We start from the raw sequence: 17,739 nt of genomic DNA, 5'->3' as shown, positions 1-17,739 counted from the left end.
TTATGGTGCAAAAAATACGGTAGTTTACTGCAGCCCATTTACGAATTGCTTCATATGAAACACCTGAAAGCAATTTAAGAAACACTATAATAAAACAACTATAAAATGATTTCCACATATTTAAAATAATTTCACATATGAAAACAATTCCCACATTCTAAAGATCAGACCTCCCGATGAGATTTATCTGCTGCAAAGAGCATTGTGATCACTGTGCTATGGTGCTGGTAGTGCTACAATTCTATGATTCTAAAGGACTAAGATGGGGGGGGGAGGTTTAGGTTGGAGGGCTGAAGATTACAGGCTGGGGGCAAGGCAATGAAGGGCTTTGAAAATAATAAACAAGGTTTTGTGCTACAAATGACAGCAAGCAGGAAATTATAATTAAATGAATGATTTCAGTAACAAGAAGGTGGCTGTAGCAGTCAAGGCAGGAGACGGGTGAAGAACAGGACATTGTGGCATTTCTTACTGTTTAGAAGATTTCTTGTGTCCCCAAGTCACTTTTTCTCAACATTGTTCACAGCCTTCCTGATCTGGCCCTCCCACCTGGCCTTTTTTCTTTTGTTGCAGATGCCTTTTGAGAAGCTACAGGTGCAATCCTGTGTGCGCTTACCTGGGAGTAAGTCTCAGTGTGGGACTTAACTTTTGAGTAGCCATGCATGGAATCAGGCTGCGCATGGACTGTCCGCCACAGCAGAGCTGCATTTTCTGAGAAAACCCAACACTACCAGGTCCTGGCTATTAGGTAATACAGTGGTACCTCTGGTTAAGAACTTAATTCGTTCTGGAGGTCCATTCTTAACCTGAAACTGTTCTTAACCTGAGGTACCACTTTAGCTAATGGGCCTCCCACTGCCGCTGCACTGTCGCCGCACGATTTCTGTTCTCATCCTGAAGCAAAGTTCTTAACCCAAGGTACTATTTCTGGGTTAGCGGAGTCTGTAACCTCAAGCGTCTTTAACCCAAGGTACCACTGTACAATATAATCAAATGCACTTTTTTAAAAAAAAAGCCTAGTCTTTTTTTCAGATTTGCTCCAGTGACTGGTCTACTTTGCAGTGCTTCCACTGGTCCAGCAGTCAGGGAGATGGCAAGAATTTTATGGTTGAACACCTTCAGATTGGGTAAATGATTAGCATTGCTTGCTATTCCTTTGGGTCTTCAAACCTAGATTAGCTAGGGAAGTTTATCTTCTCTATACCTTGACAAAACACAAAGGATACACCCATGTGGGGCTGTGGGAGGGTTGGGTTGAGCAGCAATGCCCAGCATATGAAGGTAAAGGGACCCCTGACAGTTAAGTCCAGTTGCAAATGACTCTGGGGTTGTGACGCTCATCTCGCTTTACTAGCCGAGGGAGCCAGCGTTTTGTCCGCAGACAGTTTTTCCGGGTCATGTGGCCAGCATGACTAAGCCACTTCTGGTGAAACCAGAGCAGTGCTCGGACATGCCGTTTAACTTCCCGCCGGAGCGGTACCTACAGTGGTACCTCAGGTTAAGAACTTAATTTGTTCTGGAGGTCCATTCTTAACCTGAAACTGTTCTTGACCTGAAGCACCACTTTAGCTAATGGGGCCTCCTGCTGCTGCCGTGCCCCCGGAGCAAAATTTCTGTTCTCATCCTGAAGCAAAGTTCTTAACCCGAATACTATTTCTGGGTTAGCGGAGTCTGTAACCTGAAGCGTATGTAACCCGAGGTACCACTGTATTTGCACTTTGATGTGCTTTCAAACTACTAGGTGGGCAGGAGCTGGGACCGAGCAATGGGCGCTCACACCATCATGAGGATTCGAACCGCCAACCTTGCGATCGGCAAGCCCTAGGCTCTGTGGTTTAAACCACAGCACCACCCGCGTCCCTAATGCCCAGTAGAAAGCCCCCCAAATGGGTCATTCTGATGGCAGGGCTGACCTGACTTAGGATCTGATAGTTCGTATCACAGCCCACATTGACCATTGCTGGACCTTAACAGTAGTCTCCCTGCCACACCTGCTTGGTGCTGTGAGTGGCAAAAGTGCAGACGTGGTGGTTGCCCTCCAGAGACTCGGCAGTTGCAAGAATTCCGGGTTGCTCTGTGCTTGCGTTAACTCATCAGCATGGAACAAAACCTGAACTGTCAGCAAACCCAGGTAAACCCTATTATCCGGCAAGTCTAGGCTTGAACCAGACACTGAAGTGAGGATGAGCAATCTCTTTGCTACTTGCTGCAAAAGGAAACACTGTTCCAGCATTAATATTTTTGAAAATATTTTAGAACTGCAATGCATATTCTATATTATTATTATCCTCCCTGTCATTGATTAAACACACACACATCAAACAATATTTTTATTTGTAAAACAATTATTCTGAGGGGCATTTTGCTGAGTGCTAGATCATTGCACCATTTTTCTCCCTGAGGCATGCAATGGGTTCATTGAGAGCAAGAAACACCCATAAACCCTTCCTGAATATGCAAATGAATAACGATGGGCCAACTGTTTATATTATACTACATGATTATTTCAGTCAGTGATATACAATGTGTTTATCTGTGTTGAGGGTGCTGTTGTTGCTTTTCAGTGTGCATTTGCAGCCTTAATTTTGGGCAGGGAGAAGATTAAAATATATAATTATTTTATAAAGCTTCACTGCAAACAACTTGTATAGTAAGAAAGAGATCAGATCAGATTAGGGAGGAACCGAATTGCTTAGCAGAAGCCGGCAAGAATTCCAGTGGCTGGCTATTTGCTTCTGGGAGTATGTGACATTGGGAGTTAAATGGGCAGGCTCCTCGTCTTTATTCAACAATTACGGAAACCGGTGCCTCTGGAATCAGAGCATCCAGTGTTCAGCAAATTGCAGACTGTGCACGGATAATATATAAAAATTAAGTTTCTGCTAGGCGCTGGAAGCAGAGAATCCTCTCGAGAGAACACGACTGCCAAAATTAAAACAACGGACAAAGAGCTGCTTTGGAGTTTCCTGTTTCCTAAATCGTACCTGAATGAAGATTATTTTTACAGCGTTTGATAAGGATCTGAAGAATGCAGCGACGCATTATAATGCAGAATATTTGAAAGAATTTGTTTCTTAAAATACTTAAACAGCAGCTTTAGCAAACAAACTACCCCCCACCCAAAAAACAGACACAATTACGTTGCAGAAATTAGGAGTGTTTGGCAAGAAACAAGAGTAGATTTGCATCTGAAAGGATTTGTTTGCAAGCTGGGAATTGCAGGTGGACAGTGTTAAAGAGGCAGGTTTTTTTGGGGGGGGTCAAAGCTGGTTCGGTCACACGGGTGTGAAGCCTTGGGAGTGCCACTGGGGGGCGCCACAGCTATGATTTAGAATGAAGTGCCAGAGAGGCAGAGGGACGCTGAATTTTGGCTGAAATTTGAGACCACTAGCAGAATGCTGTTGTGCTGATGTTGAGCTTGCAGGCTTCCCACTGGCATCTGATTGGCCCTGGTGAGGACAGGATCCTAGTCTAGATGGGCAGGTTCCAGCAGGCTTTTCTTCTGTTATGTCAGCTCACATCCGTGAATACAGCATTCATCTGCGTTTAAATCTAAAAATCAACACATATAAATCTGTATTAGCCCTCCAGATGTCCAAATAGGTACACATGGAATTGGCATTTATATATAAAAAATATAGGTTCGAATTGTACCAAGGATGGTGAGGACTATTGGATAATGAACAAGGGTATCCAGGCTCAAAATAGAAATCTCTTGGCAACCCTAAAGAGCATCCACTTTAGTTGCCCTGCTGCTAATCTGCATTCCGTAGGAATAGTGTTTAAAAGATCACTAACACCTGCAAGTATATAACATTTTGCCAGTACAAAATTTATACAGATGGCAACTTAAGACCAAAATGAATATATCCCTGGACATGCCTACATCATTTGCCTCAACGAGGCCTTTTTAGCATTGTATTTTTTTAAAAAAATCCTCAGATGTGTTCCTAAGCCCCACAATTAACATAGCATTGCTAGGATATCAGCACACTGCTATAGAAGCAGTCTTGCTTGGAAATGCAATGCTGTACGTGCCAATTCAAGAAAAAGGTCACACTGAGTTCATGGGGCTTAATCCCAAGTAAATGTGTATAGGATTTCAGTCTTACCAAATACAGATACAGTGGTACCTCGGGTTACATACGCTTCAGGTTACATACGCTTCAGGTTACAGACTCCACTAACCCAGAAATAGTGCTTCAAGTTAAGAACTTTGCTTCAGGATGAGAACAGAAATCGTGCTCCGGCGGCGCGGCGGCAGCAGGAGGCCCCATTAGCTAAAGTGGTGCTTCAGGTTAAGAACAGTTTCAGGTTAAGTACAGACCTCCGGAACGAATTAAGTACGTAACCCGAGGTACCACTGTATTCCGGTTTGTTTGTCGACCATTCAATTCTCTTACCGTGTGATTCCTGAGGGAGTCCTTGTCGACTTAAGTTTTTTACTCAGCAGACATTTTGCAACAGAGGCAAAATTTTGCCTGATCCTTTGCCCAACTGTTCTCCTGTCTGGAATCCGATCCTCTCTGTTCAGTTTCTTTCGTTGTTCCTTCTGTGTCCTGCTGCAACTCAATTTAGGTTTCAGAATGGAGACTGAAAAGCAGCTTGCCTCTTGACAGAAACTTCCAAGAAACATCTGGCTCCTTGAAACTGGATCCCTTGGATCATATGAAACAGTGCCGCAGAGCATGGTTGCCGGCAGAAATGGCTTTCAAAGGGATTAAAGAAGCTGATGGAGGACCTCTGCCTTCAACCTCAAAATACCAGTCGCTGGGGAGCAACAGCAGGGGATGGGTTCTGCCGTTGTGCCATGGTTATGGGCTTCCCATCTGGCTAGCCACTGTGAGAAACAGGATCGTCTTGGTATGATCCAGCACAGCTTATGTTCGCACTCGGGTCTACTGCAGGTGTCCAGACCACACCTGGGGAACTACTGAGTTAACTGGTTTTTCATTATTTTAGATGCAAACTTGCAGCATGAGCTGAATCAACATTCAGCAATTATGTCATTAAGAGCAATACAGTGGTACCTCTGGTTGTGAACGGGATCCGTTCCGGAGGTCCATTTGCAACATGAAAGGAACGCAACCCGCATATGTGCACGCGTGGGTTGCGATTCGCCGCTCCTGCACATGCACGTGACGTCATTTTGCGTGTCTGAGCATGCACGAGCGGCGAAACCTGGAAGTAACCCTTTCCGATACTTCCAGGTCGCCGCGGGACGTATCCTGAAAGAACGTAATATGAAGCGGATGTAACATGAGGTATGATTGTACTGGAATAGCAGGGGCAGTTTAATAAGGCATGTTTAAAGGATCATGCACAGGAATAGTTAATAGCTTTGGAATATTTTGAGCTATAGCTTACCGATCTTAAGGACAAGTGTGTGTGCACACAGACATATGCACACGTGTACATAGCCCCAGCTGCCATCCCCCTCATGTACCCCTTTTCTTGTGCAAGCGCATGAAGGAGACACTGTGGGGATCCCTGCAAGGGTGAAGTGTGGGGAACCAGGAGGAGGACATCTTTTTCTCTTGACACCTTCCGCCCGCCCAATTTTTCCTCTCTTTTTGCAGCCTTGCCCCCACAGGTATGCCAATAAAATATTGGGAGGGGGGGACGACAGATAAGCCCCGCCCCACATAATTGATATATGACGCAGTGCACACACACATCATTGAAAGTACTCAATTAACTGAGGGCCTGCCCCCTAGCCTCCGTAATGTCCTCTTTCTTGGGGGTATTTTTTACCTGTGAATTCCCAAAAGAAGCTCAATTTCAGGTTGTGATCTTCTACCTTCTCGAAATCCTGGCTATGCCCATGCACACAAATATTTTATGGGGGGGCAAGTCTCCTGGGCCCCTAGGAGTTGCAGACCCTCCAAGTACTGTATCCCTATTTTCCAGGGACATCGCTGATTTAGAGAAGCCGTCCTGGTTTCTGATTTGATCCACTTTTCCTTATCCAATGTCCCTATTTTCACTGGAGAAATGTCAGGAGGGTATGGAGTTATCCAACTCCCCAAGCCGTCTGAAGGCAATCCTGTATAGGGAAGGTTTTCTAAAAATGTTTAATGTTTCATTATATTTTTATATATGCTGGAAGCTGCCCAGAGTGGCTGGGGCAACCCAATAAGATGTGTGGGTATAAATAGAAAAATTATCCATTATGGAATGGGGTATCCCAAAGCTCAACCATTTGGGTTTGTTCCCAAAAGCTGGACAATTTTGGCAGTTTCTTTAAAAAGGAATTTTACTTTTTGAAACATGGCAACCCTATACACAAGTCCCACTTGGGATGAGACTTGGGGGTTTTTTTGGGGGGGGGGGGGTGTCAGAAGAACCCTGTCACCTACGCTAGCAAAAGGCAACCTGCATTTTCCTAGAGTATTTCCCTGTGGAGATGGCAGAATTGAGTCAGTGGTCCATGTGCAGATTCTGGCTTGCGCTCTTTATGAAGATTTGAGGAGTGAGCAGGGCTGGATTTAGGTTTGATGAGACCCTAAGCTACTGAAGGTAATGGGGCCCTTTCTATGTCCAGCTGTCCTTTGTCATCAACAAATTGTCGCTGTTTTTTGTGTTGATGATATGCTATATGTTGATTCTATGCTATATGGTAACTTATGAACCTAATAGATATCGAAAGCCATTTGCACGTGTTGCCATGCAACCAGTCCAGGCAGAATGTAGGCACCCTATACAGTGGATGCTCAGGTTGCGAACGTGATCCATGCAGGAGGCACGTTCGCAACCCGCAGCACCACATCTTGCGATTCAGTGCTTCTGCACATGCACAAAGTGCAATTTATTGCTTCTGCGCATGCGCGAACACCGAAACCCAAAAGTAACCCGTTCCAGTACTTCCGGCTTTTGGCACATCTGTAACCCGAAAAAACGCTACCAGAAGCGTCTGTTCTGCAAGGTATGACTGTATATAGAAATGAGCAGACCAGTGATATTTTAGGGAGCAGGCTAGCAGGCGGGACCCACTACTTACATCATAGGAGCCTACACAACACAAAACACTGTTGCTGTATGTAGGTTTTATTTTATTTGTTTATCTTATATTTTGGAAATGCACATCCAGTTTTTTCCCCCTTTAATTTTTTTTGGGGGGGCCCCCAAGAGAGTGGGGCCCTAAGCAACAGCTTGTTTAGCTTATACGTCAGTCCGGCACTGCCTGCCCCCAAGAGGCGCCCGGTTCTCCCTCTCCTCCTTCCCGCCTTTCGAGAGGCCAATCCGCGCGCCACAGCCGGCGCGCAGCGGAGCCCAGCCCCGAAGGCGGAGCGAGGGCTCCCCGGAGGAGCCGGGCGGCGTCGGTGCTGTTCCGGCGGCGCCTCGCGGGGTTGCCTGGCGAGGGCGGGAAGCGCCGCTCCGTTGTCCCGCCCGAGAGCGCGGCGTCGGCGAGCTGCAGAAGGCGAAAGGCGGCCATGGAAGGCAGCGGGGTAATGGCGGCGCTCGGGGGAAAGGGGTCGGGAGGCGGGAAACGCCGCTCTGCGAGGGGACGAGGCGGGTCGAGGCCCAGAGCCGCCTGTCATCGGTGACCTTGCAAGGCGTTGCCAACGCCTGCGGTCTCCGCCGGTGGCCGGCCTCTTCGTCCGGCGCCCGGAAAGCAGCGTGCCTCTGAGCGCGTGCAGAGCGCTTGCTGCGGGGCGGCCGCGCCTCCTCCCTCGGGGCGGGGAGCGGAGGGAAAGCGCTTCCAGGGGTCTAAATTTTAGATTCTAAAAGGCTTTTTAGAAATGGATCCCCATCCCCTGCGCTCGAGATATTCCCCTTGTTCAAGGCTCAAATAGCTATATAGCTGCAAATAAAACGTTGTCAAGGAGCATTATACCAAAGAGACGCCAGATGGCGGTGGTGAACCACGGTAAATTCAAGACATTTTTCAAACCTTTTTTTTTTTTAAAAAAGGCATTTTCGCAACTTTTTTTTACACGTGTCTAGATTCCAGCTTGGGCGGCTGCAAGGTGCGTGCCTCTTCGAGCTTGCAGTTTCTTGCTCTGAACTTGCCTCGCCAGTTGTGGCCGTAGAGGGGCACACACACCTCTGAATCTAAGTTACCATGAATTCATTTTTTTTTAAAATCCCATTGTCGCTTCGGAATCTCACTTAATGTTATCGTGTGCAAAAGCTGCACCAGAGTACTTCACATTAAGTTTGCATTCTCATAACTCCATTTCGTCTCTGGCAAGAAATCATGTCAGTGAATACTGGAGCGTAATCAAACTAAATTAGGAGAGGTTGTCGTCCCTGCCCCCGCCCCCCCCAGCAAACGTAATATATTTTGTACAAGGGCCTACAATGAAGTGTGGTTGTCATGGCTTGGGGCAAGCCAGGATATGTATTAGAGGACTGGGTGGGATTGCTTTTGGGTATTGCATGTCATTGGTTTAACCTGAACCCGAGCTCAGTTGCCATTCTTCCCAGCTGGAGGCTTCAGAAGAAGTCTTGAGCCCCTCCGTCTGGTTATAAGTTAACAAGTGCCCCCCAATAAAATATTTATCTGTGTGTTTTTCCTCAGATCCTCCACGCTACCCCAATTACTAAGAAGGCTTGTCAGGTGCATGATAATCAGAAGGGTGGCAATCTCTCTACGGAATTCTAATAAGAGGGGTGTGACCATTGCATGACACCCAGAAAGCCCCAGAGAATTTTAGAATGGGTGTGTGTGACCTGGAAGGCCATTTAGTTCAGTCCCTTGCTCAGTTCAGGAACTTTTAGGATGTGCAATGTGTTTCTGCTTATGCGATGGGTAGCCTTGGCTTTTTCTCCAATGACCGAATAGCATAAATAATAATAAAAAGCATAGTCCAGGGGTACCTTGGTTTAAGAACAGCTTAGTTGATGAACAACTTGGATTAAGAATGCTGCAAACCTGGTAGTAGGTGTTTTGGCTTGTGAACTTTGCCTTGGAAGCAGAACATGTTCCACTTCCTGTTGAGTGTGTTCCATTTGTAAATTGAGTCCCCCGCTGCTATGGGAAAGCATGCCTTAGTTTAAGAATGCTTTGGTTTAAGAACGGACTTCCGGAACGGATTAAGTTCATAAACCAAGGTACCGCTGTAATAGAAATAAACTCTACTTGGAATAATTGTGCGTTAGAATATTTTGCAGATGCCTCCTTTGCAACATGGCTTTTGCATCTCTAAACTTGGAAGACCTTGAAGAATTCAGTTTTGAATAATATCCTGTAAATGTGTGTGTGTTTATTTTCAGCAGATTACAAATATGCTAGCTTTACCGAACAATGCTTTTCACCATATTAGTAAACAAAATTGTAGCACTTAGCTCAAGTGGAAATGTATTACTTTGGCATTAAGAACTTCGGGGTTTACTTTGTCGTCTCTAAGGCTTCCCACTTACCTGGGGCTAAGAGTTCAGTAGGACTTACCGTATTTTTTGCCCTATAGGACGCACTTTTCCCCCTCCAAAAATGAAGGGGAAATGTGTGTGCTTCCTATGGGGCGAATGCAGGCTTTCGCTGAAGCCTGGAGAGCAAGAGGGGTCGGTGCGCACCGACCCCTCTCGCTCTCCAGGCTTCGCGGACCTCTCCGCAAGCAGCGGGAGCGCTCCCACTGCTTGCGGAGAGTTGCCTGTTTGGGGGCTGGGGTCGGGGGAAGCTTGGGCCTCCCCCGCCCCAGCCCCCCGCCTGGGGGAAAATAATTTTTTCCCTTTATTTCCCCCCCAAAAAAACTTGGTGCGCCTTATGGGACGATGCGTCCTATAGGGCGAAAAATACGGTAACTTCAAAGTGGGCATGGCTAGGGTTACTCTGTTAAACACTGACTTGAAACGGAGCGCCTTTGCTGCAACTGATACAAATTCAGGCAGCATTTAACTTGTAAACCCAATAAAAATTCAGACACTCACTACGCTCATAATTTATTTTTCAGAAAGAAAAGGAAGCACCACCACCCAGCCTGTATGAACAGAACAGTGATGGGTCTCATGACCATGTGCAGAGGGAACTTTCCTCTTCTAGCCGTTGCGAGGTAAGCTGTTAAAAGGAAGTTTGCTACTGAAATATCTATGCCCCCCCCCCATTCCAAAGTTTGTCTCTGCAAACGGAGACAATATATTCTTAAATATAAAAGAATAAGACTGTTGTTATATCACAGACTCACAAATGCACTCCTCCTGATTTTCCGTCTAAAGGAGGATGAGCACAATCTGAAGAACAACTTTGGTTCACACAAGTAAACCAGAGTCAAATTTGTGCCTTCCCCACCCCACATTGAATGCGTTGCCAACATCGCAAATTGTTTTTGAAATTCCCCTCTATTCCAAAAGGAATTCATTGTGCCATATGCACATATTGCTCCAAGAAAAACAAAATAGCAAACTCAGAAACTGATTTCACTGTTGTTTGGATGCTGTTCAGTATTCCTTAAAATTGGCTGATGTGCTTAAACTCTGATACATTTCCCATGGTGTCTATTTTAAGTAATTTATTGCATTTAAAAATTCTTGTTTTGATAATGTAAGTCAGGGATGGGGGTCCTGTGTTGGACCACAACTCCCATAATCCCTGACTATTGGCTTTGCTGTCTGGGGCTGATGGGATTTGGAGTCCAACAAACACTTGGAAGGCCACTGGTTCCCCATCCCTGATATAAGCAGCTGTGTTGTTTCTGAAGCTAACCTGCAGGCAGATGTATTTGTCTAGTAGCATGCATTTACTTAATGTTATATGGATGGTGTTTTTAGGAAACAAGACTTGTGCCATACCTAACTTCTGGGGAAGCAGAAAAACTTTGTTCAGTTATTCAGTCCTGTGATTTGAGTTTTAAGAAAGATCATCTTGAGACAGAAACATCCAGCCAACTTGGAAAGTATTTGAGTTCTCTAAGTGAAGAAGTGGACAGCTCAGATAACCATGTAAGATGTGCAGGAAATACAAATAGTATTAATACAAATCTTGATTTTTTTTTGAAGTGACTGGCTCATTAGCAGAGCTAACGTTATTCAGCTAAATGTTAAATCATCTAAACCTAAAAACCTATATACATTCATGGAACTATAGTTAACGGTATCCAAACAAGTCACGGTTTAGAAACCCTCTTTAAACCATAGTTCCATGTCCCACTTTGTTTGGAGACCATCAACCATAGCTTCCTCATTTGGATTTAATATGCAACTGTGGTAAACCCAGTTTGTTTCCCCACTTTCACCAGCACAAAAGTTGTGGGTGGTGCACAAATCTCATTTGTATCCCAGCTTATTAAGATACTATTCATGAGAACCAAGCCAGGATGTTAATCTGGGGAGCCTTGAAAACAAATACACAGTTATGTGAAGGCTAGGATGAATGAAATTATAACTAATAATCTCCCTAAAAACCATTTCCTGCAGAGACAGATTCCTCTATCCTCCACTCTTTCCACTCCCTTTTAGCTGGCAGAATGTTCAACCCAACTGTCATTCTCTGCTCATTTTAGTTCCCCCTCCCACTTCACATTCCACCCCCACCCGCCGAAATCCCCCCCCCCCCCGCAAAAAAAACCACTGTAGCCTTCGGAGTTACTTGGGAACAACAAGATTAGTAACAGAAGCCATACTTCCCTGGAAGATAGGTGGCCTTCACAGCTAATCCCGCCCCCCCCCCCCATGTGGAAGGGTGAGATAAGCACTTCGTGGGATGAATTCCTTTTGCAAACTGCCCCCAGGAATATAATTGCAAAGCACTGTATAGCTGATTATAATATCTAAAACAAAACCACGCTCAGTTCACAAAAGGCAACTGGCCAGGAGGTCTGAAGTGTGTCCTGGCTAAAGTACATGCACCCAGAAACATTTCTCAGCATCCTTTGCAGTGCATTGATTTTTTATTTTTATTTTTACTGGGAGACGCTCAGGGTCCCCTTTGTCAGGTGGAGTGGTGTTGGAAAGGTTCCTTGCAGATAAATGGTACTGGTGCCATTCAAGGTGTTGCTTCACCAGTAATAAACATGTTCTCAGGCTGGGTGTGTCAAAGGTTGCAGTGGCTGAACACCATGAAAATGAGGTTGCACTTGAATATAACACTAGGGCTTCTAAACTAAGACGCCTGTAATTTTTTAAGAAGCCAGCAGTTTAGATGTTTGAAATTAAACTACTAATAAAATTACTACTTGAAGTTATTATTTTTTAAATAAATAAAAATGAAACATTTATTCAAATGTTACAATGCAGTTACAATAAATTTTCAATCACTATCCCCTCCACAGACACCTCTGTGATGATGGTGGCATTAGAATACCCTGTTCTTCAATAAAAGAGGAAAAGGGGAGATCAGATCATGTCAAAAGGTATCTTTTTTTGGAGATGCCTTTGATTAGTCATTGATGGTATGTGAGGCGTTATAATAGAGCAATACTCAAGATCTTCCAGATGTTATTAACCCAAGCCTCTATTGGTATTTTAGAAGTTTCCTTCCATCATTGGGCAATAACTAGTCTAGCTCCTGTGAACAGGAAGGAAATTAATTCTTTAGATTTAAGGTGTAGAATTTGGGATCAAATCTAATGATAATAGGACAAGTGTCAAATTAGGAGGGATAGATTGGTTAGTGATTTTGGAGGTCAGATTAAAAAACTTTCCCCCCAAAGGCATGGACCATGGTAAACTCCCACCAAACGTGAAAATAGGACCTGGCTCTCCACATTATTTCCCAACATAATGGTGAGCTTAAAGGATTTATCTTTGCAAGGTGTGTGGGGGTACAATGCCACTGAAATATAATTTTAAGGGAAACTTCCTGGAGGCGAGCCAAAATTGTTTTTCAAGATGGATTTTGTCATATTGATTCCCATGCTTTTTCGCTTACTGAAATTCCTATGTCGGGTTTCCTATCTCATTTGAATATCATCCGCGTTTCCTACGATGCTGTCTAATATCATACCATATATCACTGAGACTGCCCCTTTTGTGTCATGGCTAGGTCTGTTACTGATTCCAAAGGTGCCAAGAGTCTCAAATCCTCCCCGCTTTGTTCCAGATACTTTGCAAAAGTGCATAGTTGAGGTAAAGGTAAAGGGACCCCTGACCGTTAAGTCCAGTCGTGGACAACTGGGGTTGCGGCGCTCATCTTGCTCTATAGGCAGAGGGAGCCAGCGTTTGTCTTCAGACAGCGTACAGGTCATGTGGCCAGCATGACTAAGCCGCTTCTGGTGAAACGCCATTTACCTTCCCACCGGAGTGGTACCTATTTATCTACTTGCACTTTGATGTGCTTTCAAACTGCTAGGTTGGCAGGAACAGGGACCGAGCAATGGGAGCTCACCCCGTCGTGGGGATTCGAACCGCCAACCTTCTGATCGGCAAGTCCTAGGCTCTGTGGTTTAGACCACAGCGCCACCCGCGTCCCATAGTTGATGTAGCCAGGACCATTTTATGCCTTTTGTCTTTGCCACCAGGTCCTCCTTTAAAATTGCTTTACTTTTTAACAAACAGATCTCTTAATTCCAGAGAAATGAATTGTTTCAAGATCTATGAGTTGATTATATTTGTCTTCATGTTTAAATGAGGGGTGATCTAGCAGAGGCATCAGTGCTGAAGGCCTTGAAGGTATTCTGAAATTTCCAGGCGTTATTACAAACAGGAATTGTGTGCAGCCCTTGGATTTTGGTCTTCCACACACCCCTACACAACCTGGCCCGTCTTGTTGTACTGTATGACGTTTTAAGAGGACAGTACAATGCATGTAACAAGCTGAAGCGTGGACTTGCTATGTCTTATCGTGTTGATAGGAGGAGACAGAAATGTTAGAATCTCTGAAGTGCAAGTTTGCTATTCTGGATTGCATGCATTTTGATGCAGAGCTTTTTGATGCAGATGATTTGGTGGCTCTGTGTGTGTGTGAAAGAGAGAGAGAATAAGCAGTGAAGGCAAAACATTATTTTATAAGCTTCCAGAACAAGAATGCTTGAAGGAGAACTGGGGTTCATACGGCCGACTTGTGGATAAACACAGGACCAGGATGAAGGAAGCCTTGCCTTGCTGTACAGGGGAATCTGAGGAGAGTTCCTTGGAAGAAACGCAGAGTGAAAGTGAAAGAGAAAGGTATGCTTTTAAGTTGAGTGGTGCATGTTCTGCAGCTCAGATATTTTACCCTAGAACATTTCCCTAAAGCTATTCATTTAGGGGAATGCCATGCAGTGCCAATTACAGTGGTACAGTGGTACCTCGCAAGACGAAATTAATTCGTTCTGCGAGTTTTTCCGTCTTGCGAAGCACCCAAAATCCAAAACCCCCCAAAAAAGTTTTAAAAGTTTAACTTACCAAATGGCTGCAAAAGAAGTTTTGGAAAAGCTTCAAAAATCACCAAAGTCTTAAAAAACCTCAAAAAAGGCTTTTAAGAAAAAGGAAAAGGAAACAAACTTGCAAGACGTTTTCGTCTTGCGAAGCAAGCCCATAGGGAAATTCGTCTTGCGAAGCAACTCAAAAAACGAAAAACTCATCTTGCGAGTTTTTCGACTTACGAGGCATTCGTTTTGCGAGGTACCACTGTACCTCGGGTTAAGTACTTAATTCGTTCCGGAGGTCCGTTCTTAACCTGAAATGGTTCTTAACCTGAAGCACCACTTCAGCTAATGGGGCTTCCCGCTGCCGCCACGCTGCCAGAGCACAATTTCTGTTCTCATCCTGAAGCAAAGTTCTTAACCCAAGGTAGTATTTCTGGATTAGCAGCATCTGTAACCTGAAGCGTCTGTAACCCGAGGTACCACTGTACTTCCAAACTAGAGCTATCTGAAACATGGGTTTAACATGTGTGCTGTTCCTGCACGTTCTTACATTTTTAAAAAACTTTTTTTTAAAGGACACAGAAGTTTTATTTAATACTCACCAATTTTCTGTTTGAGTCTCAAAACTTATTATCGTAAAACAAACCATAATTTGCATATATGTTTTGCAGTGTGCACACGTTCTGGCCAGCCCCTAACTTTCCATGGCTTCATATTGCATAGATGCCCTATGGATGCCCATGATACATGTTTGCCCTAAGCAAAGTAAATGCCCTACGTGTGAAAAAGCATTAGGTGAAATGATGTACTAAGTCCTCGCGATTCACAAAAGGAAAGAACCAGTGTGGAAGTCTCCAAGAGGATAATTAACTCTTACTTTTGATGGGACGTTAGGCTTTGTGTTAGTAAGTGTGCCCAGCCACTGGCTGAATTGCAGTTAGCATTTAAATTAAGGTTATACAGAGTAACACGGGCACAGTTTTTCCTAATAAACATTAGTCTTTTGTTTATAGGTTGTGGGAAGACACCATTCAGGACGAAGTCGCTTTTCAGAAAAAGCTCCACGAAGCAGAGTTGGCAATTGGTTCAGCAGAAATGTTCCTGCCGTCTTTTAAAGAAACTCTAACTAGAATTTCAAAGGTAAGTTTGCATTGATAATTACTGAATGACACTCGGTTACAGTATGGCCTAAGAACAACAGATATCTGTTATTGATACTGGATTTTCTAAAGCTCACTGTGCTCAGTTCAGCAGAGAGCTGCTGCTGCGTTGGCAACTGGCAGAAAATATGTGCCCTTCCTTTACAGGAATGGAAGCATCTTTCTCTCATGTTATGACTTTGCTACAGCCAAGCTTATGCTGTTTGCTGCTGAACCACAAAAACATTGACTGCCATTACGCATACAGTTTGAAGAAGGAATAACAACAAGCTTTGTAGTACTTTAAAGACTAACAAATATATTGTTGCACAAGCTTTCGTGGACTTCATCAGATGCTCCATGCTGCTGATGGCACAAGTTTTTCTAGACGATATGCCATAACAAAATTTGTTAGTCTTTAAGGTGCTGCAAGACTCATTGCCGCAGAACACTAACGCAGCTAACCTTCTGGAAATTTTGAATAGGGTATATTGAAATGATGTGTTTTGTGTCTAGCTGCAATTCAACCTGTGGCTCTAGTCCAAGGGCTGGGGAATATTTTTCAGCTGCATTCTTACCTAAGCAGCCTTCCTTGGGCCATGTGCTTAGTGGTGGATGAGGCCAGAGGGTAAAATCAGGCAAAGCAACAAAATTAAATTTTACCTTTGTGGACTAATTCATATGAACGCACAGACACCCTCTATCCTCCATTCAGATGACCAGGCATCATCTTGAGTGCAAGGACACATTCCATTCAGACAAAACAATTGAGATGCAAGCATGGCCAGTGAGGGAGAATTTTGGGGGGCCGATTGATAGGCCTGGAGAGCTGCATTTGGACCTCTGGCTTGAGGTGACCCAGCCCTGCTATCATCTCTGTTCCAGAACCAGCAGTGCTGCTTTGGTTTGGAGAAAAGCTAGTTACAGTGGTACCTTGGGTTACAGATGCTTCAGGTTACAGACTCTGCTAACTCAGAAGTGGTACCTCCGGTTAAGAACTTTGCTTCAGGGTGAGAACAGAAATCGCACGGCAGCAGGAGGCCCCATTAGCTAAAGTGGTACCTGAGGTTAAGAACAGCTTCAGGTTAAGAACGGACCTCCAGAACGAATTACCATATTTTTCGCTCTATAAGACACACCAGACCACAAGACGCACCTAGTTTTTGGAGGAGGAAAACAAGAAAAAAAATATTCTGAATCTCAGAAACCAGAACAGCAAGAGGGATCGCTGCACAGTGAAAGCAGCAATCCCTCTTGCTGTTCTGGCTTCTGGGATAGCTGCGCAGCCTGCATTCGCTCCAAAAGACGCACACATTTCCCCTTACTTTTTAGGAGGGAAAAAGTGAGTCTTATAGAGCAAAAAATACGGTAAGTTCTTAACCCAAGGTACCACTGTATTTGTGACAGGCATCATAGCAAAATCGTTTCCTTTTGTTTTGTATTTGTGATCGTTCTCTGTGTTCAAATGGTGAAAAAGGTTTGTTTTATCAAAACGGTTCGGTTTTAAGGTGGCTACCTGAACGGTGACACACTGGTTTGGCCAAAAAGAGAGTTTTCTTTTCTTTTTTACAAAACGACTTAACTGCAATTTAATATTTTTGTCAGGCTTGTTACGTTTCTGCAGCAGATATGATAAAGATTTCTATGCAAGAGGATTTACTGGTAATGGAGCTAGGGGCTCTCAAAAATATGAAGGGACTGTTACAGCAGCTACTTAGATCAAGCAAGGAAAAAGAAGTAAGAGAACGTGCACAGAAACCACAACCAAGTATAGTATTTATCAACAACAAGTTTTAAGTATTTTGTTTCATTGTTTGAAGTAGAATTTTCAAAGAAGGAGGTAAATTCACAGAAAAATAAAATTAGATGATAATATATCAAGCAGTGCCCTGAGATAAGGGGGGGGGGGAGCCCTCGAGTTTGTTGACCCATCCCGATAAGTTTCTGTGTTGCTCTTTGTTTGTGTCTAGCCCAGGAATTGCTTTGGATTAGATCCTTTTATGAACAAGGTTTCTAAGTCTCTTGCTTTGTGCAGCAGAGCTGTAGCTCTTTCTCCCAGACGGATTTGTGAGGTGGCCAAGAATCCATTCCCCTCGTGCACAGGGGCAAACTAGATCCATCCTGCTGCCACCAAAAGATTCCCTGGGTTGCAGCAGATCTGTTTACAGACCAGAGCTGCAATTGCCTACATAACAGCATCAAGTTTGGGTTGCTCTTCCTTGCCAGTTAATCTGCACCTGAGGAAAAGGGCTTACCACTTAACACAGCAGCCTGTAACCTCCCTCTTGGCGAGCAGTGTGCTCATGAAGAATGTCAATATGCGAGTACTTTCTTCACATAACTGCATATTGTATTTAAAATGTTTTGGCTTATGC

General features: G+C 44.3%; 1 protein-coding gene across 12 annotated transcripts in view; it reads left to right on the top strand.

Annotated features, from left to right (window-relative positions):
* Nucleotides 1–7,273: 7,273 nt before the first annotated feature.
* Nucleotides 7,274–17,739, top strand: part of ODF2L (outer dense fiber of sperm tails 2 like) — a 38,836-nt gene continuing 28,370 nt past the window's right edge. For 2 of the 12 annotated variants that reach the window (XM_083743370.1, XM_083743364.1), the window contains exons 1-7: nucleotides 7,279–7,448; nucleotides 8,525–8,563; nucleotides 9,897–9,995; nucleotides 10,711–10,881; nucleotides 13,889–14,043; nucleotides 15,239–15,365; nucleotides 16,970–17,101. In XM_083743370.1, the coding sequence (XP_083599496.1) occupies nucleotides 7,434–7,448; nucleotides 8,525–8,563; nucleotides 9,897–9,995; nucleotides 10,711–10,881; nucleotides 13,889–14,043; nucleotides 15,239–15,365; nucleotides 16,970–17,101 (738 nt within the window). In that variant the 5' untranslated portion in view covers nucleotides 7,279–7,433. Of the gene's footprint in view, nucleotides 7,449–8,524; nucleotides 8,564–9,896; nucleotides 9,996–10,710; nucleotides 10,882–13,888; nucleotides 14,044–15,238; nucleotides 15,366–16,969; nucleotides 17,102–17,739 lie in introns of all 12 variants that reach the window. The other 10 variants (XM_083743372.1, XM_083743368.1, XM_083743366.1 and 7 more) reach the window with 7 other exon arrangements.

The sequence above is a fragment of the Podarcis gaigeae genome (assembly GCF_964106915.1).
Source record: "Podarcis gaigeae genome assembly, chromosome: 6".
NCBI lineage: Eukaryota > Metazoa > Chordata > Lepidosauria > Squamata > Lacertidae > Podarcis > Podarcis gaigeae.
The sequence above is the reverse complement of the archived record's forward strand: the minus strand, read 5'-3'. Positions and strand labels throughout refer to the sequence as shown.